The sequence below is a fragment of the Nyctereutes procyonoides genome, unplaced genomic scaffold, assembly GCF_905146905.1.
Source record: "Nyctereutes procyonoides isolate TBG_1078 unplaced genomic scaffold, NYPRO_anot_genome, whole genome shotgun sequence".
NCBI lineage: Eukaryota > Metazoa > Chordata > Mammalia > Carnivora > Canidae > Nyctereutes > Nyctereutes procyonoides.
In genome coordinates this window covers 89276042-89297368 of record NW_026575125.1, presented here as the reverse complement: position 1 = coordinate 89297368, position 21327 = coordinate 89276042, and the positions used below count along the sequence as shown (strand labels likewise).

Below are 21327 nucleotides of genomic sequence, written 5' to 3'. Positions count from 1 at the left end.
TGAGAGCTCTTCATTAATAATTTCTTTTCCACAGCTAACACAACTGTTTTTAAGTTAAGAAGTTAAGTTTTTAATGCCTAGATGTGCATTCTAACAAGTTTTCACCCTCCTTCAGCGTTCTTGATTTTTAGTATGTATCTGCAAAGCAAATAAAGTCAATAAAGCTTGTTCCGTAGTCTGTCTTTGTCATGTGGGGAGGGAAGTTGACTAAGATATTCATAACTCAGACCTGAGGTTTGTCAGAGAAGCAAGATGTTCCTATGAGACTGTGCAGAGGACAAAGGTGCCCCTGATCATGCTGATGGCCCCCCAGGTGGATATTTGTAGAGGGAAGTGGTATTAAAGAGAGGTTTTGTGTATAAACACCTGGAGAGCAAAGAAAGGAACCAGTGGGGAGTAGAGGGGGCTGAATGGTTGATGGCTGTCCTACAGCCTGGACTAGGGACTAGAAGCAAGATTGGCTGTTAGAACAAGTATTTTTGGGCAGCCTGGGTGGCTCAGCAGTTTAGCGCCACCTTAAGCCCAGGGCCTGATCCTGGAGACCCGGGACTGAGTCTCACATGGGGCTCCCTGCATGGAGCCTGCTTCTCCCTCTGCCTCTCCCTCTCTGTGTCTCTCATGAATAAATAAAAAAAATTAAAAAGAACAAATATTTTCAGAAGCCAGGGGCCTCACTATGCCCAGGTAATAAAGTGTAACATGTAGTGAAGAGGGGCAAGGGTTAATAGACCACATACTTAACCTGGACTGGCCGCAACATTTGTAAAACTTGGAGGGGTCAGAAAAAGAGTTCATTTGGGGATCCACAATATATATGTATATGTATATTTTTGAAATGTCTAGATCAGCATGTTTTATTGAATGGTTTATCTCCTTCCACGACAAGTGTATGTTCATAATGACCTGAAAGGATTTAGAATTCTCAGACTCTTCTATGTCCTGCTCCGATGGTGTAGGAAGAGCTGCCCCCTCACCCCGTGTCCTAGACCAGCCCTGTTCCCTGTTTCAGGCACACAACCCCCTCCCCCTTAGGCCTGGGAGCCCCCACACACACCCCTACTGTGCAGCCAGCCCTGCCGAGGACAGCACCAAGAGGAGCATGCAGGCCCTGGCCACAGGCTTGGGACTATTCTGGGGTGCCACGTACCAGGAGCACAGGCTAGCAGGGGCACACCCCTCCTTCCCGTGGGCTGGGATCCTAGTCCTGTAGGGAGGGGGTGGCTGGAAGAGGACCAAAGCGGGGCCTCTGTAGCATGGAGCTCAGGACGCGGGTCCCTCTTGCTTGGGTCTGAAAACACTAGTATAGTACAACGAGCACAGCATCAACACACACCAACCAGAACCAGTTTGAAGGCCCTCAAATCGCACTGTATGGAAAACTCTCTGTTGACCTGGCCTTTCAGTTTAGGTGATGATAACCAGGCGTCTGTACCTCTGTGTCACCACATACACCACATGTGTATGAGCCTTAAGGAGCACATAATACATTGTAAAACATCAACACTAGTGATAAATAAAAAAAAAAGGATCGTCAAAGTGTTTGGTTTACTTCACTTTAAGAGGCCTGAGTGTGAAGTATCTACTAACTGAAAAACTCAGTGCCTAAGGTTTAGGGGGAAAAAAGATCAAACCTTTTACAGTCCCAATCATTCAGAAGTTCACCATCCTGAGGGGTGAGGGAAGGGGGGCGCATGTATAAATATTTATACACACATGTATAAATAATGCACAAATCCTCAAACAGGCATGTTCATAGCAAGACTATTCACCACAGCCAGATGGTAGAGACAAAGTAACTGTCTACGAACAGAAGGATAAACAAAGTGTGGTGCATACACACACTAAGATATTATTCAGTCATAAAAAGGAATGAAGTACCGATACCTGTTACAACATGGATGCATCTCAAAAACATGATGCCAAGTGAAAGAAGCCAGACTCAAAAGTTCACATTTATATAATTTCACTTCTATGAAATGTCCAGAATAGGGAAACTTTTTTTTTAAAGATTTTACTTACTCGACAGTGAGAGAGAGCATGAGAGAGCACAAGCAGGGGGAGCAGCAGTGGGAGAGGGAGAAGCAGGCTCCCTGCTAAGCTGTGAGCCCGATGCAGGGCTTGATCCTAGGACTGATCCTAGGACCCCGGGATCATGACCTGAGCTGAAGGCAGAGGCTTAACCTACTGAGCCACCCAGATGCCCTTCGAATAGGGAAATTCATAGAGTTGGAAAACAAACTGCTGGTTTCCAGGGGCTGGAAGAGGGGGAAATGGGGAGTGGCTGCTTAATGGGTACAGAGTTTGGGGCTGATGAAAACGTTTTGGAATTAAAGAGGTAGTGGTTGCACAACATTGTGATGTCAGTGAATCGCTCACTCTTAAATGGTTGTTTTTTTAGAAGATTTTATTTATTTATTCATGAGAGACTCAGAGAGAGAGGCAGAGACATGGCAGAGGGAGAAGCAGGCTCCCTGTGGGGAGCCCAATGCTGGGACTCGATCCCAGGATTGGGGATCACGACCTGAGCTGAAGGCAGCCTCTCAACCACTGAGCCACCCAAGTGCCCTTAAATGGTTGGTTTTAAGTGAATTTGACATCAATTCAACAATAATGCTAATGTGAGTTAGCATCTGAAATGTGCTAGCACAGAGTATGAGAGAAGACAGTGCAGGGGCACCCCCCGGGGGGCCTTAACTAAATGCAGAAATGAGACCTTCTCTTCTCAAGCCCCTTCCCCTCTGGCCTTTCCTCTTCTCTGATCCACTGCTCAGGTACAACTGTACCTTCTTTCCCCCTTAGAGTCTGGATATTAAGCCCATTCTCTCTCTTTCCTCTATTTTTTTTTCATTTTTTTATCAGGAAATATTTCAGATCTACACAGAATTAGAATACCCTATCAACATCAACGTACCCACCACCCAACTTAAGAAATGTAACATTACAAATATAGTTGAGCCACTGTGGAGTCTTCTCCAAGAGGATTCCCCTCCCTTTGCTTCCCCAAGAAGTAACCACCATCCTAAAGGAGTTATTTACCTTTTCCACGCATACTGTCACACATGCTACATGTGTAAGCGTCTCTCCTATGCGTGCTTTTTACTCCAGACATCTGTATCCACAATCAACACATGGTGATCATTGTGCATCCTTGTGGCACCTGCTTTTCCCCTTGTGCAGCTTTCTGCTGATCTGAGCCCTTTCTGTGTCTCAGCCCTTGGGCCTCTCCCCACCCCCATCCCAGCCCAGGCTTTGCCATCCTCTTCACTTTACCTGCGACCCCCAAGCTAGTAAATCAAGGCTGGTTCTACCATTGGTGAGTCTTGGCTTCTTTCCCTGTGGCTCTTAACAAGTGCTTCTGAGACCCTTAGCTGCATCTGAATCCCCTGAAGGGCTGGTTAAAACACAGTGCTGGGCCTCCCCTCTGAGTTTCTGATTCAGTAGGTCTTGGGTAGAGCCTAAGAATTCCTGGGTGTTGCTGCTGCTGCTGTGGGAACTGAACTTCCAGAACCACTGCTCTAATCAGCATCTGGGCCCAGGTGCAGCCGCCCCATCTGGCCTCTGGGCTGGCTCAGCCATCCATGAGGTTTCCTTCAAAACCCTGCTCTAGAGCAGTGCTGTCTAACAGACATATAATGCAAGTCACATGTGTAATTTAAAATTTTCTAATGGCCACATTCAAAAGTAAGAAGAAACAGGCAAAATGAATTTTTTTAAAGATTTTATTTATTTATTTATTTATTTATTTATTTATTTATTTATTCATGAAAGACAGAGAGGCAGAGACACAGGCAGAAGAAGAAGCAGGCTCCATGCAGGGAGCCCGATGTGGGACTCGATCCCGGGTCTCCAGGATCACATCCCAGGCTGTAGGTGGCGCTAAACTGCTGTGCCACGGGGGCTGCCCAGCAAAATGAATTTGAATAGTATATTTTAACTCAATATACTATTGTTTTAACATGTAATCAGTATAAAATCATCAGTGACTTAATGTAATATTTTATACTTAACAGCACACTTCAAATTAGACTAGCCATATTTCAGTAGCCATGTATGGCTAATCACTAACGTAGTAGACAGTGTAGCTCTAAAGGCTTGACCTACATCTCTCTCCTTACAAAAATTGTTTTACACTTAACATTTTAATTTATTTTGGACTGTAATAAAATCATTTAAAGTAGGCGCACCGCATGGTGGAGGGCGATACCTGTCAGTGAAGGTGAAGTGGATCAAAACACAGAGGAAAAAGATTTGAGTCAGGACAATTTATCTAAATAAAATCTGCTTATGTTCCATCTTATTAATTTAAAACAAATTTATTTTTAACCAGAACAAATGCTGTCAAATATACCAGTCACAAGTAAGAGAGGAGTCAGATTTCATCAGAGAGCACTTTTTGGTGATGCAGTTTGGAACGCTGAATTGGTGTTAATAAAATTCCCATGGGCTTCTAAAAAAAGAAAAGAAAATCTTAAAAATAATGAACAGCAGGTTCTTGCTTCTTCATTTTCTTTCTATTTCTTCCAACTGCAGGGTGAAATGAGAGAAAATTAGCAGTTCCACAGCATTAACCAGCGCCAGTGACTTTCTAAACCTATGAAAATAGCCCTATGTACATGCTGCATTTGTGTGCTGTATCTCAAGTTGAGTACCACACATTTTCCTCTTGTAACCTGTACCCTTGTGTGTAGGGTGCTCGTGCAACCCATGGCTTCAATTTTGTGAGCCTACCAACCTTGTCTCCCTCTTGCCTAACACCATAAATGCTTCCCTCCACCCTTGAGAGGCCATTCGGAGATTTAAGGAAATCTCTTCACCTTAAAAGCCTATGCTCATTCCACAAATGCTACTCCCTTATTCTCCCAGACCCTCGGTTTCCATATCTACCATATGAAAAAGAAGCTGTGATAATGAAATACACAGCTGTGGAAATGCAAAAAAAAAAGTTAATCATTTAAATAAATTCAAAGACAAGATACACCTCAAGACTTCATTACCAATTCAGTGATAAGTAATCACCATACTATGACTAACTTGCTTTAGACTTTCACATAAAATACAAAAATCTACACCTGAATATTAGGTATTAATCATTAAATGTGGTCCTACTTGAAATTCTCGACTTTTTGCTATTTGTATGTAATCACATTGGCAAAGGCATCGTCTCCTAGTTAGCACAAGGCAGTACATTTCCATGGCCAAGTAACGAATGTCCAATTAGTGCACAGCCCAGCCACTGGCGCTGCTGCTTCCAGTAACTGTTCTCTAAACAAATACTGGTCTCAGCTACTGATACATCTACCGCTCGTTAGTAGTCTCACAGGTAGAGGACAAAAGACCTCACGAGAACGAATGAGAAGCCATGGAAATATATTTCAGAATATACTGTGATTTCTGTTACTAGATACATTAGCATTCTATTAATGTTCTGAGCAGCTAAAACTGAATTTTTAAACTGATCTTAAACAAACTTCTTAATTTACTAGGAGAATTGAAAAATAATAAGACTGTCAGTAACAGGTAAATGCCGGGAATGGTCGGGTGATGGGCAAAGCTATACCCATACCTGGATTTTCTGGCCCTGTTCTCTGTTGGGCCGGATCCCTTCTAGTTAGGTCCATCTTGTTTATTGTTAAATTTCTCTTTTTCTTCCCCCCTCTCAGAGCCTTGGGCCTCTTTGTCAGAGTTTTCATACTGGTATTGAGTTGTCCCTTTAGTGAAGAATAATACAGACTTTGGAGCAGACATTCACAGGAAAAACCAACCCGACGCATAATGAATAGTGACATCCCGTACTCTACCCGCAGGAGAAGCAGGAGGATAGAAGTAACTCTGAAAATAATAGCTGGGAAGCTTCCTACTCATTGGTGCAGCCTCTCCATGGCCCTCACTGTTGTGCCGCTGGATCACTTACTTTCGCAGTGACAGTCTTTCCAGTCCACCTGCCACCCTGTGCTGCTATTTTTGGACCCTCCTGAGAAGGGATTGGAATCATCAGGGTCTGCTCCATTCTCTAAGTTTTTGTCAGAAATGTGTTGCCCCCACGACACATTCTATGGTGAAGCTCATTAGTTCCTCAACCACATATCAGTTCATCACGATGGGGACGAACTAAGACTTGACATGTTTAAAAGCCACGCACAAAAACGAGGTGTGCCATTGGCTGGCTCTTTCCCTCGAGGCCCCGCCCCTCCCCGGCCTGCCCCTCCCGCCCCGCCTGGCCCCGCCCTCCGCCTGGCCCCGCCCTCCGCCATTGGCTGGTTCTTTCCCTCCAGGCCCCGCCCCGCCTGGCCCGCCCCTCCCTCTCCCCTGCCCTCCGCTTGGCCCCGCCCCCTCTCCCCGGCCCCGCCCTCCGCTTGGCCCCGCCCCGCCTGACCCGCCCGCCCCGCCCTCCGACTGGCCCCGCCCCCTCTCCCCGGCCCCGCCCCGCCCTCCGCCTGGCCCCGCCCTCCGCCATTGGCTGGCTCTTTCCCTCGAGGCCCCGCCCCTCCCCGGCCTGCCTCTCCCGCCCCGCCTGGCCCCGCCCTCCGCCATTGGCTGGTTCTTTCCCTCGAGGCCCCGCCCCGCCTGGCCCGCCCCTCCCTCTCCCCTGCCCTCCGCCTGGCCCCGCCCCCTCTCCCCGGCCCCGCCCCGCCTGACCCGCCCGCCCCCGCCCCGACTGGACCCGCCCCGCCCCACCCTCCGCCTGGCCCCGCCCCTCCCTCTCCCCGGCTCCGCCCTCCACCTGGCCCCGCCCCCCCCCCCCCCCCCCCCCCGAGCCAACGTTGACCTGAGTGCTTGCGCTGCCCCTGCGGCCCTCGGCTCTCTTGGCCGAGGCTGCCAGAGGGCCGCAGGTTTCGTTCTCCAAACCATAGGTCGCTAGGGAAGGGGGCTCCGGTTCGGGCCCTGGGCCCCGACCTCCCCTCCGCCCGCAGGGCCGCCCGCAGCCGGGAGGAAGCGCGCCGGTCCCCCCTCACCATCGGCGGCCGCCGGCCCCATCTGCGGCTCCTCATCCGGCTCCTCCGCAGTCTCCCAGTCGGCCTCCTCCTCGGACGAGGCCTCGGACTCGTGGACCACGGCGGCCGCTGCAGGTGTTGGCAGCGCAGCCAGGGGCCCGGGGTGCTGGCCCAGGCTGTCGCGTAGCTGAGGCTGGGGTGGGATCACCATGCCGCCGCCGCGGGGCCGCACGAGGATATGGTTGTTGCAGTTGATGCGGTGCAGCAGCGAGTGCACCAAGTCCAGGAAGATGAAACGGAAACTGACCATGGGGAACTGATGGGCGTCCACCAGGATGTCCAGGCCGTCCGCCGGCGCCTCCTCCCGGTCCTCGTCCGCCGGCCCGAAGTCCGAGTCGTCCTCGGCCTCCTCGGCGTGGGCGTTGCCGCCCTCAGGGTCGATGGCCAGATTGAGACCCACGACCTCCATGCCGAGGCCTTCCGCGGACCCGGCGACCCCGGCCGCCTGCACCTGCTGGGGCCCGGACTCGAGGACCACCCCGTTGCCGCCGCAGCCGCCGCCGCTGCCGCCGCCGCTGCCGCCGCCGCTGCCGCCGCCAGCGGCCACTGGGGCCCACGCCCCCACGGCGCCCACGGGGCTATCCTGCCCTCCTGGGGCCTGGCCTGGGTCTCCGGAGGCGGACATGGCACCGGGCAGCGCCTCGCTGGGGCGTCGGCCGGGCGGAGGCGACGCCAATGGCGAAGACGGTGGCCGTCGGGTGGGCCGCCGCCGACCCGAGGCCCTGGGCAGCGGGGCCCGAAGTGGGGCGGGCCGGGCGGCCGAGGAGCTGCCCACCGAGGGGACGACAGCCTGTGGCAGAGCCCGGGGAGGTCCGCGACGGGAAAGGAAGGGAGCCGAGGTCAGGAGCGGCCCGCCCAGGCCTCCCCTCGGGGGACAGCGGACGGCGCGGCCAGGATTCTGCCAGGCTGCGGCGGGGGGCGGGGCCGGGCGCGTCAACAATGGGCGCACGCTCATTTGTCGACAAGCAGGGACTGACGTGCTCAGCCGCCAATGAAGGGCCTAGGCCCTTGGCCTCCGGGGCTGCTCCGGGTCACCATCTTGTGCTTCGAGGCCTTAGGGCCTCCACGGCTTTTAGGGCCACGCAACTACAGTCCTTCTATTTTTACAAGTGTCTGAGAAAGCATAATCATCCAATATATTGCCGTCTAAGTTGGGGAAACTCCTATAAAGGGCAAATAGTAAACATTTGGGTTTGGGGAAGCTCAGAGTTAAAATCAAGACCATTACGTAGGTACTTCTATAAAAAGAGAGAAAACAAATTAACACAAATATTTGATTGTTGAAACTAAAAATATAATAACAATTACATACACTTTTTAATAGTAGAGGCCCACTAATGAGAAGAATGGAATTCTTTTGGGAAAAAATTTTGTTTAATTGGGGTTCATGGTTTGTGCTGTCATCAAAATTGATTGCGTATGTTCATCTGTTGATCTCTGATGAGATCTCTGTTCATCTTTGCAAACGTCTTTTCACAGAGATATTGGCAAATATCGATATCAATCTGTTAGGCTGGTCCTTCTAAATACTCATATCAATCCACAAACATGATTTTCATTGAGCCTATTCATCTCTTGGAAGACATTTATAGAATTCTGTTAGAGTCTTCTTTTCATATTTGCCTTTAACGTGTCATTACACAGCAGATTAATCACTTCCACTTGAAGTTTATGTGGAAGCTCTTCAACTGCACAATTAAGTGAGTTTGAAATATGAAAATTTCCTTTTTACTCGCACAGGGATCTGAAAAAAGCTGCTGGAACTATAGTCTGAGCTTGGATACATATCCACTGCAAATTTGTGTAAGAATAGAAATCTCACTTATTTTACCTTTTGACAACATGGGAAGTATATAAAGCAGCCTGACATCACTTTGATCCAAACAATGTTAGTTGTCATTGAAATGACTTTGCTAAAGTACAAGTTTTGTATAAAAGCACTGTTCACTTGGTAGCTTTAGGTTGAATTTATTAAGAAATATTACCAAATCCACGACAAAAGCTAATTTCCAAAAATATACAGTGTTCAATAATAACAGTTGCCGGAGATTTTTCTCAATCAAAAATAATTCAATCTCCACCTTGAGCTAAAAAAATCACACACACACTCACACATCCCTTTACCACTGTGATATTACTGTGTGATAGCACAAGTCGGGGTATCCAGCTTCCATTTTTGACACAAGTTCATAGAACTGCCATGGTTAAATTCATGAGAGTGAATGAAGTTCCCCATTGATTTAGTAACACATGAGACATTCAAGCGCCTTCAGTGTAACTGCTGATAAAAGTATCATGAATAAAACCATTAAAGACCTTACATTTTCACAAGTTTTTTTTTTTTAAATTTCATCTATTTATTCACGAGAGACACACAGAGAGAGGCAGAGACATAGGCAGAGAGAGAAGCAGGCTCTCTGTGGGGAGCCCGATGAGCAACTCCATCCCAGGACCCCGGGGTTCATGACCTGAGCCAAAGGCAGATGCTCAACCACCGAGCCACCCAGGTGCCCCACATTTTCAAAAGTTTTAAAATATCTGTTCACTAACTCTTTTTCTGCTCCACACATTTTTCCCACCATGAGTTGTAAGACATCTTAGCAGATTCCACTACAGGGTATACTAAGTGTTTTTTTCAACTTCTTCAAAAATATTCTCCCCAGAGTGATTCCCTGCAGACTATTCGTAGATACTAATTCTTCAGTCACTTTAAACTCAGCAGTTGCCAACTTCTCAGTCCTGGTCTGCTCAGTCCTATTATTGCCAAATTTCTGGGATGATAAATATGAAATTTTTGACATGGTTTGTCAGTGCAAGTACTACTGGGACAGTCTTGGGGCAGGCAGGTCTTGGGACTCAAAGTTTCCCCAAAGTAAATAATGCTATCTGACTAGCTGCATCTCTCAAATCTCTTGAGAAAAGTCCATAGGTCTGCCACTGGCATCCCAAACACGAGCTTGTTAGAAAGCTGCCATTGAAAAACCATGGCTATGAAATGATTGTAGAGTACCGTGACTAGTTCTCAGAGCTGAGTCACTAGTGGCTAATCACACATGAGGGACAGTAGTGCGAGTATAGGCTTTGGTGCTAAAACACTGCTTCAGTCCATACAATGGAAAGTGAGCTTCCATTCTAAGTCCAAGTTACCTCCAAGTCCCTTACCCCACACCACAACTTAACAATAAACTGCTACATGGCTTACCACCATCAAAGTCAATTCTCTGTGCCACTCAATATGCAGTGGACACAGGACAGCTAAACCAAAGACATTTAAGGAACTCAGACAAACCACTGTCAAAATACTTAGTAATAAATGGCCACTATTGGCAGAAGAGCACAAGGGGTATGCTGGCCTTTATATAATGGTTTCTGCCTTTTCTGTTTGTGACATTCTTTTAAACAGATTTTATTTATTAGAGAGAGAGAGAGAGAGAGAGAGAGAGAGAGAGAGAAATAGGCTCCACGCAAGGAGCCCAACGTGGGACTGGATCCCGGGTCTCCAGGATCACACCCTGGGCCAAAGGTGGAGCTAAACCGCTGAGCCACCCGGGCTGCCCTCTTTGTGACATTTTATTGTCAATAAGTTTAGCTACCAGGTAAGTATTTTATTCATGAGTGAGCACAATACCTCACTGTTTATCAGAAAACTTCTCTACCTCTTATGATGAGAGGTGAGAAGCCTCACAATAGTTCTATGGACTTGTTCAGAAAGATCCTGTCCAATGCACTCTGTCCTTCACAAAACCCATACATGAAGAGAGTCCCAGAAACGCTATGTAAAAACAAAAATAAAAACAAAAACAACCCATCAATAATGCAGCATTGACTATTCAAATAAACAATGTAGCCATATTAATAACATGTGATGACTCATGAAGCTCCAGGACATATGCTGCATACCCTAGTCATTCATTCCCTAGGCATGTATTGAGCACCTACTGTATGCCTGGAGTTATGCTAATGAGTTCCCATTCACAGATCCCATTCACAGTTATGCTAATGAGTTCCCATTCACAGATGCCTAAGACTCATGCCTTGCCCTGAGTTCGCGGTTTGGAGGGACAGAACAGACACTTGGACGTTGATAACATAGGTGGCAAGTGCTAAAAACAGGGATGAACACAAAGTGCTACCAGGGGTATGAGAGAAAATGATTATGTGGCAGGGCTGGGGGAATGGATTGGTGCCTGAGAAGGTGCTCAAGAGGAGACATTTCACCTGGATCATTCGATTACCTAGCGATGAAGGATGGCAAGGGAGGGATAAAAAAGGGGGTCGCTGCAGATAGAGGCAACAGCATGAACAGTGCAAGAGATATATGTATGTGTGCACCTGTGTGTGTGTGTTTGTGTGTGTGTATCTGTCCAGGGAATTAAATGGCTCCAGCATGGCCAGAGTGGCAGATAGGTCTGGAAAGTGAATTCAGGCCATAATTACTACTACTACTAATTAATTAGTACTGCTAATAATTATTACTAAGAAAGTCTTCTGCTTCCTGTATAAGCATGTATCCCTCTTTGTGCCACCATTTCCTTCCCCCATTGCCTAGCACAGTGCCCTCCCATCTTCTTCCCCTCCCACCCAAGCTGATCAGCTGTATTTATGAAATCATGCATTTACACACCTACCAAATGTATTGGGTACCTTCCATTGTACTGGTAATGTGTCCCATTGGAACTGCCACTTGTGCCTGTTCTTGTTTGACACATGAAGCCCAAAGATGGCAGAACTGTCCGTGGTCCCCAACCTAGAGCCTCCCCCGTCATCACTCCTGTGCACCTCCGGGGTAGGGGTGGTTAAAACCTCTGGAAGCCAAGCTCTCCCAGCTGCATTCAGTGTCAGTGTTCTGATAGATTTGCCAAGACTCCGATCTACTCTGTCATATCCCTTCCGGCTGCCTCCTTCACTGGTCCGCACACACCGTTGAAACACAGATGATGACTCCCATCAATCGTGCAGTCTCTGGTAAAGAGGTGTTCCCCTTGAGCTTCTTCTTTGCTCAGGGACAAGGGCCAGGGCACTAGGGGTGCCATGAAGTGAGCTGCTGCTAATGAAAAACCATGGCTATGAAACGCCGGAAGTGAGGACCCTGGGAGAAACGGTCCTTTCACCCGGGCAGCAGGCCCGCTCCCCCCATGGTTGGAGTGGACTCCAAGCCTTTGGGAAGGAGCACTAATTAGCAGCCTCAAACAGTGGAAAAAGAGAAAGCTGAGCCTTCAGGAAATAACCTGAAGCAAAACTGAGGGAGAGTCTCCTTCTAGCTCCACCCCCAGGCTCTCTTCCAGACGAGGATGTGGCCCAGAGGTCCTAGGGACAGTATCTAGGGCCTCAGCCATATTCCTGAGCCTTCCCAGGGGGTGAAGATCAAACCAGGGAGCCATACTCCCTAACTGTGGGGTGCAGTTGAGGCCTGACTTCCATCTCTAGCCTCTTCCCCCTAACTTCTGATCTTCTCTTAGCCAGGAAATTGGCACAACCTGGGATTTCAGAGTTCCTTAGGGAAAGGCGCTGTTTTCTCACCCCTCTCCTCCTGTTGGTCAACAGAAGTGGTTGAGTCCTTGCCCTTTGCAGTCCTGTCACCAGGGTCAGAGTAGGACAGGGGGAAGGACCCAAGGCCACACCAACTTGCAGAGGGCTCCCTTGAATGTCAGGCATGGCCAGGGCCGCTCCCCAAAAACCAATCTAGAGCTCTCCTTCACAGCCCAGCCCGGTCCAAAACTCACCACCTCCAGGCAGCCTTCTTTTCTGTGTCTGCTCCCCCCACCACCCCCACAGCCTGTCCTGAATTACAGTGATGTGTGTGGACATTGTCTAGCTCCCTGTGAGCACCGGCCACTGGGAGGAAACATCCAGACCTTCAAGGTTGTAACACCCATGGTGTCTTTGCTCGGGTAGGCGTTTGGCAAACCAAACGTTTGTTGACGGACTCCCAAGAGCTTTGCAGTCACTGTCACGATCGGCGGCATCTCTCTTCTACCCACCTAGGGCTTGACCGTCTGCAAAGGGCCTTATCCTCCTTCCTCTCTCTCTCTCTAGATCCTCTCCACAGCCTCCCAGTGAAGGACCGCAGCCCCCAGGTGAGACCCTGCCTTGGCCCTGCACAGAGTGACTCGGCCCATCCCCTGGTCTCCTAGTCCCAGTGTGTCACAGCCAGACTGCACTGTGGGTGCTCAGCTGAGAGAAGCACCCATACAGGGGTGCCATCCCCTGCAAGAGCCCCAAGCCCTCAGGGGAAAGGTCCTCAAGCCCAGCACCTCCTGCTGTTCGTGGAAGCCATGGGAGGGGCGGGGGACCTACAGGAGTGCTGGTCTCTTGGGCCTAGACCTTGTCCCAGGAGGGTCACAGCACAGGCCCAGGACCTGGAGCCCGGCCCCTGGCAGTGGGATAGATCATCAAGGAGAGAGAGAGAGAGAGAGAGAGAGAGAGAGAGAGAGAGAGAGAGAGAGAACAGAGAGAGAGGAAGCAGACTCCCTGTAAGCAGGGAGCCCACTGCGGGGCTCGATCACAGGACCTCAGGATCATGACCTGAGCCAAAAGGAGATGCTTCATGGACTGAGCTACCAGGCGCCCCTCGCCTCTTATCTGTCTACTATTTTCTCTCTTTGCCTCCTTACCCAGCTTAGAGTCCACCACTGACTTTTGTCATAAACACTCTGTGGCAGGTAAAGTATTGGCCTCTGCCAGGATGTCCACATCCTCATCTCCCCAACCCTGGGACTGTATTTAGGTTACATGGCAAAGGGGAATTCAGGTTGCAGATGGAATCAGGGTTGCCAGCATCGGAGGGATCTTGTTGCCTCCAGTAGATCCTCTGCACAGCTTTCGGTGTGATTTAAAAATACACACACACACACACACACACACACACACACACCACAGATTCTTCCACTCCTTCTACTTAAAAACCTTCACTGGTTCCTCATGGATTGAATTGGATACAAACCGCTTCTTCGACCCTGTAAGGCCCTGTGTGATCTGGCCTCTGCCTGCCACTGGTCTCCTAGTTTCTAGAAAGCAGGAAGCGCTTTCCCGCACGTGCAATTCCATCTGCTTGAGGTCAGCCCCAGTGCCGCCCTGGCCCTGGACTCTCGTGTGAGCTTGCACGGCCTGCTGTCTACACAAGGCCATGGAGCTGAGGCACACGATGGGCTGAGATGGAGCTCACAGTCTGCTGTGGCAGCCTCGTGCCCAGCTGTGGGGCGGTAATTGCCCGGGGAAAGATCCTTATCTGGTGACCCTCGAGTGCCAGCGAGCACCTGGCCGAGTCAGACGGGCTCTGTGTGCTCGGAGGGCAGGTCATGTTCCTCTCAGACCAAAGGCACCGTTAGGGCTGGGGCAGGGCCTGCGTCAGCCCTTCCCGGACCTGGCTTCTCTTTCTCTAAGTCTTGGCTCCAATGCCACCTGCTCAAAGAGGCCTTCTCCGACCTCTGTCGCTTTCTCCGCTGCGGTAGATCTGTTTTCTTCATAGAGCTCATCAACGGTTTGAATGTACAGATTTGCTTGGCTCTCTTTCTCCCTGTAAGCTCCACGAGAACAGGGACCGTGACTGTCGGGGCAAGACCGTGTCTCCAGCACCCGATGCGTAGTCCCGCACTCAGAGGTGGCAGAGAAAGGAGGAAAGTCCTAAGGAGCGGCGGCATGTACACCGAGCCAGTCCTCTCCACTACGGGAGGTCCGCACTCTGGGGGGGTGGCTCCGGCAGACACTCTGGGTGCACTACCTAGACATGGCCACTGGGTGGAGAGACGTGACCGTGTTTTGGACTAGAGATTGGGCTTTGTGACAGCTGGAAAAGACAAATCCGGTTTTGTGGTTTGGGGATTTTGTTGCCATGTTTCGTTTTTCTTTGTTTGGCGACTCTGACCTCATCCCACTCCAGGGGCGTTGGCTAGCCAGTGCCTTCAGGAAAGCTATAGTTCTGGGGTCTCCTCTGTCCCCCTTGGTTCACAATACAAGGACACCCACCTAGAGCTTCCCTCCTCTCTTCTAACCCACCCCCACAAAGCTTCGCCACCATCTTCTCACTTCTGGACCTCCTCTTGACCTCTTTTTCCCCAACTTTATTGAGGTAGGATTGCAATATAACAGTGTGCAGATTTGAGGTCTATAATGTGATGGTTTGATATGCATATATATGGTGAAATGATTACATTCAATTATTAACCTTGTTAACTAACAAGTTAATGCTTCCGACATGTCACATCACTACCACTTTTTCCAGTGAGGATGTTTAAGATCTATTCTCTTAGCAACTTTCAAGTGTCTAAGGCAGGACTGTTAACTATAGTGACCATGCTATACGTTGCATCCCCAGGACTTACTCATCTTATAACTGGAAGTTTGTACCGTTTGATCAACATCTCCCTATTTCCCCACTCCCCAGCCCCTGGCAATCACCATGCTACGCTGTTTCTATGAGTTCAGCCTCTTTAGAGTCCACATAAGTGAGAGCATACAGTATTTGTCTTTTTCTGCCTGACTTTTTAAAATTATTATTCATGAGAGACAGAGAGAGAGAGAGAGAGGGAGGGAGGGTCTGCCTGACTTTTTAAAATTATTATTCATGAGAGACAGAGAGAGAGAGAGAGAGAAAGAGGGAGGGAGGGAGGGGCAGAGACACAGGCAGAGGAAGAAGCAGATTCCATGCAGGGAGCCTGATGTGGGCCTTGATCCTGAGACTCCAGAGCCACGCCCTGGGCCGAAGGCAGGCACTAAACCACTGAGCCACCCAGGGTTCTCTCTGTCTGACTTAATAGCACTTGGCATAATGCCCTCAAAGTCCATTCATGTCACAAATGGCAGGATTTCCCTATTTCTTTATGGCTAAATAGTATTCCACTGTATATATACCACATTTTCTTTATCCATTCATCCATCGATGGACACTTGGGTTATTCTCATGTCTTAGTTATTGTGAATAATGCTGCAATGAATGGGGGAGGGGTGCAGGATCTTTTTGAGATAGTGATTTTATTCACTCCAAATATACAGCCAGAAGGAAGATTGCTGGATCACATGGTAGCTCTATTTTTAACTCTTTGAGGATGCTCCATACTGTTTTCTGGAGTGGCTGCACCAGTTTGCATTCCCACCAATGGTGCACGAGGGTTCCCTTTCCTCCACAACCTTCCCAGTACTTGTCCTCTCTTATTTTTTTGGTGATGGCCATTCGAACAGGTGTGAAGTGATAGCTTCTTGCGGGTTTAATTTGCATTTCCCTGATGATTAGTGAGTGAGGTGGAACATTTTTTCATGTGCCTGTTTGACCTTGTAGATGTCTTCCCTGGAAAAATGTCTAATGAGGTCCTTTGCCCATTTTTAAATTAAACTGTTGGGTTTTTTTTTTGTTTGGCTACTGAGTTTTATGAGTTCTCTGTATATTTTGAATATTAACTCCTTATCAGATATATGGCCTTCAAATTTCTTCTCCCACTCCATAGGGTTGCCTTTTCATTTTTCAATTGCTTCCTTTCCTGTGCAAAAGCACAGAGGCACTCTAAGATTTGATGTCATCCTACTTGTTGATTTTTGCTTTTGTTGTTTGTACTTTGGGTTCATATCCAAAAACTCATTGCCAAGACCAGTGTCAAGGAGGGGATTTAATTTCATTCTTTCACATGTGAATATCTAGTTTTCCTAACAACTTTTATTGAATAAGCAATCCTTTCCTGATTGAATATTCTTGGCTCCTCTGTCAAATATTGATGATTGTATTTGGGTGGGTTTATTTCTGGGCTCTTGATTCTGTTCCATTGGCCTCTGTATCTTCTCATGCAGGCACAACACTGTTTTGCTTACTGTCACTTTGCAATAAACTTTGAGATCAGGAAGTGTGATGCTTGCAGCTTTGTTCTTCTCTCTCAGGATTGCTTTGGCTCTTTGAGGTCTTTTGTAGCTTCATGTGAATTTTAGGATAGTACATTCCATTTCTGTGAAAAATGCGATTGGGATTTTAATAGGATTGCATCGGATCTGTAACGCCACTTTTTTCCCCTTCTTTTTTGCTTTTTATTTTTTAAAAGATTATATTTATTCATGAGAGATGCAGAGGAAGAGGCAGAGACATAGGCAGAGGGAGAATCAGGCTCCCCATGGGAGCTCGATGTGGGACTCGATCTCAGGACCTCCGGATCACTTCTTGAGCCAAAGGCAGACACTCAACCACTGAGCCACTCAGGCATCCCTCTTTTTTGCTTCTTTATCCCATCTTCCTCTTTTCCTGGGAACCATTCTGTGCCTTGTTTTCCTTACCTGTAAAATGAGGATAAAGGTAGCACAGTGAGAGTCTAAGGACATACTGCATGCCAAGTCACATTGCTCTTACTCGGCATGCAGTGGGTTCATAGACTTTCACAGCATTGCTACCCTGACCCACATAGTAGTGGTAGCTACCTCGTTTAAGCAAACACATTTTATGAATGCCTATTTTCAAGAACATGCGTCATGTAATGTGAGTTATACCTGAATTTCTCTTGGGGAGAAAATCCATACATGCTGCTCCCCTGCCTTTTGCTGTCCATCAGGACCCAGCCTCTGACTGTACTAGATGGGGAAGGGGCAGAAGGGCTAACAAAAAGGGCTAGAAAGTAGTGTTTTGTTTTCAGCTGAAAATGGAGCTAATAGTAGTTCTTACTTCATGGACTTGTTGTATTTAATGCAAACCCTTAGGACAGAGCCTGGGACATAGATGAGCTCTCGGCACACAATTCCCGCCCCTCAAGTAGCTACAAGTTCAGCTGGAAAGGTAAGACTCATGCAGGAAAATGCAATTAATAGTAATGCCGCCACTTAGCACCATGCATGTAGACTGCACTAGTGTTGGGCCCTAAGACATGGTAGTGACCCAGACAGTCTTGGTATAACCTGAAAAGTGCCAGTGAGGTAGAGCAAACAATAAAGACACCAAGATCAGAGCAGTGAGAGAGCCTCCTGGGGGATAGAATAGTCAGAGATAGCTTCGTGGAAGGGGTACGGCTGTGGGCAGGGGCTGGGGAGATGGAGACGGGTCAATGCAATGGGGACAAGAGAATGTGGGCTTAGAGATGGAGATGCCGATGGGATGGAGAAGGAGGTCAGGCCTATCTGAAATGCACATGCGGAAGCCCCTGGCACGTGGCTTTCTGGGAAAACACTAAAGTAAGAAAAAGAAGAGCATCTCTTAATACCCAGGAGCTAGGTTGATACCGTCAGCTAAGCCTTGGTGTTGCCAGGAGTTGGCCCGGCACTGACAGCAACACGAAACTAGGGCTTGATGTTCCATTGAATACCGACAATTTCACAGGACATCCATATTAGACAAGGCGACCCCACAACTACGATGAATCAAGACAAAAACAAGATGCTTGGGGTACCTGGGCGGCTCAACTGGTTGGGAAGTCTGCCCTTGGCCTGGGTCATGATCCCAGGGTCCTGGGATCAAGCCCCACATCAGGCTCCCTGCTTGGCAGGAGTCTGACTCTCCCTCTCCATCTGACTCTACCTCAGCTCGTGCTCTCTCTCACACTCTCTTGCTCGCTCGCTCTCAAATAAAGAAAATATTAAAAGAGAAAGAAGAAAGAAAGAAAGAAAGAAAGAAAGAAAGAAAGAAAGAAAGAAAGAAAAAGAAAGAAAGAAAGAAAACGAGGGATCCCTGGGTGGCTCAGTGGTTTGGTTCCTGCATTCGGCCCAGGGTGTGATCTGGAGTCCTGGGATCGAGTCCCAAATCAGGCCCCTGCATGGAGCCTGCTTCTCCCTCTGCCTGTGTCTCTGCCTCTCTCTCTATCTGTTTCTTTCATGAATAAATAATTTTTTAAAAAAAGAAAAAGAAAACAAGATGCTTCCATAATGTCTGAACCCAGACAAAATATGAACATTGTCCAAACCACAGAGTGACCGAATCTCTCTCTCTCTCTCAGATAATATGAGTGACCACTGCTTCTTCACCAATTGCAGCCTCTGCTTCACTCTTATTTGCCCTCCCCCACCCCAGATAAAATTTACGGAAATAATAGTAACAATAATAACAATCACAGGATTGTTCTGCTTTCAGAGAGCACCCACCCTGGAGTGAACCACAGCTTCCTTTGACCTTCACCCAAGTCACCCAACTGAAACTTGAATTCTTACATATTAATACCTGTTTGGTGTGCTGCTGGTGTCTTTAGCTAGAGAATATTGACATTCTCACTTAAATGATTGAGGGCTGTGGGTGCAGACCCACCACCCAGTTTAATTTCAAAAATGCGCAGAAACTATTTAGGACACCTCTGAAACCAAAGCAGCCCCTCCTCATATGACACAGCCTGGTGAATAAAATGACAGGCAATCACAGGTGCTGTAGAGACAGAAGAAAGTCTTCTGGTGGCGACAAATCACAATCCCACAATCCACTGGGCAGAGCACTTTCTCTCTCTCTCTCTCTCAAAGATTTTATTTTATTTATTCATGAGAGACACACAGAGAGAGGCAGAGACACAGGCAGAGGGAGAAGCAGGCTCCGTGTAGGGAGCCAGATGCGGGACCCAGGATCACACCCCGAGCCGAAGGCAGATGCTCAACTACTGAGCCACCCAGGCGTCCCAGAGCACTTTCTCTTTACCCTGACCATGCCCCAGTTCGAGAGATGACCACACTCCTACCTGCTGCGGTCCCTACACCAACACCTGGATGGTGGCTTTGCACTTCCTACAAGGCATTCATCCAAGACTGGGTTTTCTCTAATCTCTGATGAGGGGCCCAGGGGAGATGGGTACAAGCTTGAAGCTGGTTAAATACAGAGCCCAACATGATCTGCTTACGGTCTTAGTGTCAGGAGAAAATTGCAGTTAATGCTCATGCAGGAGCCCTCTTATAGTTGTTTTTTGTTTTTTTGTTTTTGTTTTTGTTTTTTAAGTAGGCTCCACCTCCGGCGCAGAGCCCAACAAAGGGCTCGAACTCACGACCCTGAGATCAAGACCAGAGCTGAGATCAAAAATCAGATACTTAACTGACTGAGCCACCCAGGCGCAGGCGCCCTTGGAGCTATTTTTTATTTTTTAATTTTTTAAAAGATTTTATTTATTTATTCATGAGGGACAGAGAGAGGCAGAGACGCAGACAGAGGGAGAAGCAGGCTCCATGCCGGGAGCCCGATGTGGGACTTGATCCTGGGTCTCTAGGATCACGCCCTGGGCTGAAGGTGGCGCTAAACCGCTGAGCCACCAGGGCTGCCCTGTAGCTATTTTTTTAAATGCTTTATAGGGACATAGACATTATGTTTATGACTCTGCCGGGCCTGTTCTCCATTGTTCTTGGACATTTGTTTGGTTCTAAACTGTAACCCACTGAGGTGGTGGAAGAGGCAGTATAACGAAAGTATCTGGTACTAATCCTTTTTTTTTTTTTAAGATTTTATTTATTTATTCATGAGAGACACACAGAGAGAGGCAGAGACACAGGCAGAGGGAGAAGCAGGCTCCATGCAGAGAGCCCAATGTGGGACTCGATCCCAGGTCTCTAGGATCACGCCCTGGGCTGAAGGTGGTGTTAAACCGCTGAGCCACCAGGGCTGCCCATCTGACACTAATCCTTGTCTCCGGGAGGGAACAAACTGACTGGTGAGCTGGCAAATCGTTAACAAACAGAACAAGAACACGGACACAGAAGAAAGTGCAAAATTACATGGTTCTTGGAATGCCATCTGAACTTGTCCCATAAATGCAAGAAGAATTCTCACAGCAAGATCTCACGGTGGGCCAGGTGAGTCCAGGAAGGCTTTGTGGAAGAAGAAGAAGGGAGGGTAAGATACAATTGAGATCAAAAGGGTTTGAGGGAGGAAGATGAATTTTATGCTTTCATTTATTTTTGGTATAGAGAGAAGTGGGATAATTAATTAATTGTGAGGGAATCCTACAAATACTCCTTTAGGACAACTGGAGCCAACCCCGGGTGTGCTAGGAATGTTTCACTTTTTGCTGCAATCCTGGATCCTGGGAAATGTTGCCAAGTAGCTACCTGCACATTTCATCAAATATCAATTTTCTCACATCTGGAAAAAATCATAGAATCACAAGCATGTAAAGACCCGCAGTTTTCTATTTGAAGGGGCTGCCAGGGGGAGTTCCTGTATCACTGACATCGGTCAGCCCCCCTGTCACAGATGACTGATACTTGTCCTCACTGATGCTATTTGTTGTCACTATATTTCTTTTTTTTAAGATTTTATTTATTTATTCACCACACACACACACACACACACACACAGAAAGAGAGAGAGGCAGAGACATAGGCAGAGGGAGAAGCAGGCTCCATGCAGGAAGCCCAATGTGGGACTCAATCCCGGGACTCCAGGATCATGCCCTGGGCTGAAGGCAGGCGC

General features: G+C 48.2%; 2 protein-coding genes across 3 annotated transcripts in view; both read right to left on the bottom strand.

The window, feature by feature from the left end:
- Positions 1-4294: 4294 nt before the first annotated feature.
- On the bottom strand, positions 4295-7401 carry CT47C1 (cancer/testis antigen family 47 member C1). Its single transcript, XM_055338093.1, has 3 exons — positions 6954-7401; positions 5564-5708; positions 4295-4447 (listed from the first exon to the last, which is right to left on the bottom strand). The coding sequence occupies exons 1-2, from the start codon at positions 7399-7401 to the stop codon at positions 5605-5607; spliced, it is 552 nt and encodes a 183-aa protein (XP_055194068.1). The 3' UTR covers positions 4295-4447; positions 5564-5604.
- A 9284-nt stretch (positions 7402-16685) lies between these two features.
- The window catches only part of LONRF3 (LON peptidase N-terminal domain and ring finger 3), a 72778-nt gene continuing 68136 nt past the window's right edge, over positions 16686-21327 (bottom strand). Inside the window, exon 13 of one of the 2 annotated variants that reach the window (XM_055337874.1) lies at positions 16686-16921. In XM_055337874.1, coding sequence (XP_055193849.1) covers positions 16901-16921 — 21 coding nt within the window. In that variant the 3' untranslated portion in view covers positions 16686-16900. Of the gene's footprint in view, positions 16922-20675; positions 20724-21327 lie in introns of those variants that run through there. The other variant, XM_055337870.1, reaches the window with a different exon arrangement.

Excerpts from the sequence above, each read along its gene's own strand:
- CT47C1 (XM_055338093.1), bottom strand. The coding sequence starts at position 7,401 with ATGGAGGTCGTGGGTCTCAATCTGGCCATCGACCCTGAGGGCGGCAAC. Across the intron at positions 5,709-6,953 it reads GGGGCCGGCGGCCGCCGATG|GGACAACTCAATACCAGTAT; the intron begins GTGAGGGGGGAC and ends TCTTCACTAAAG.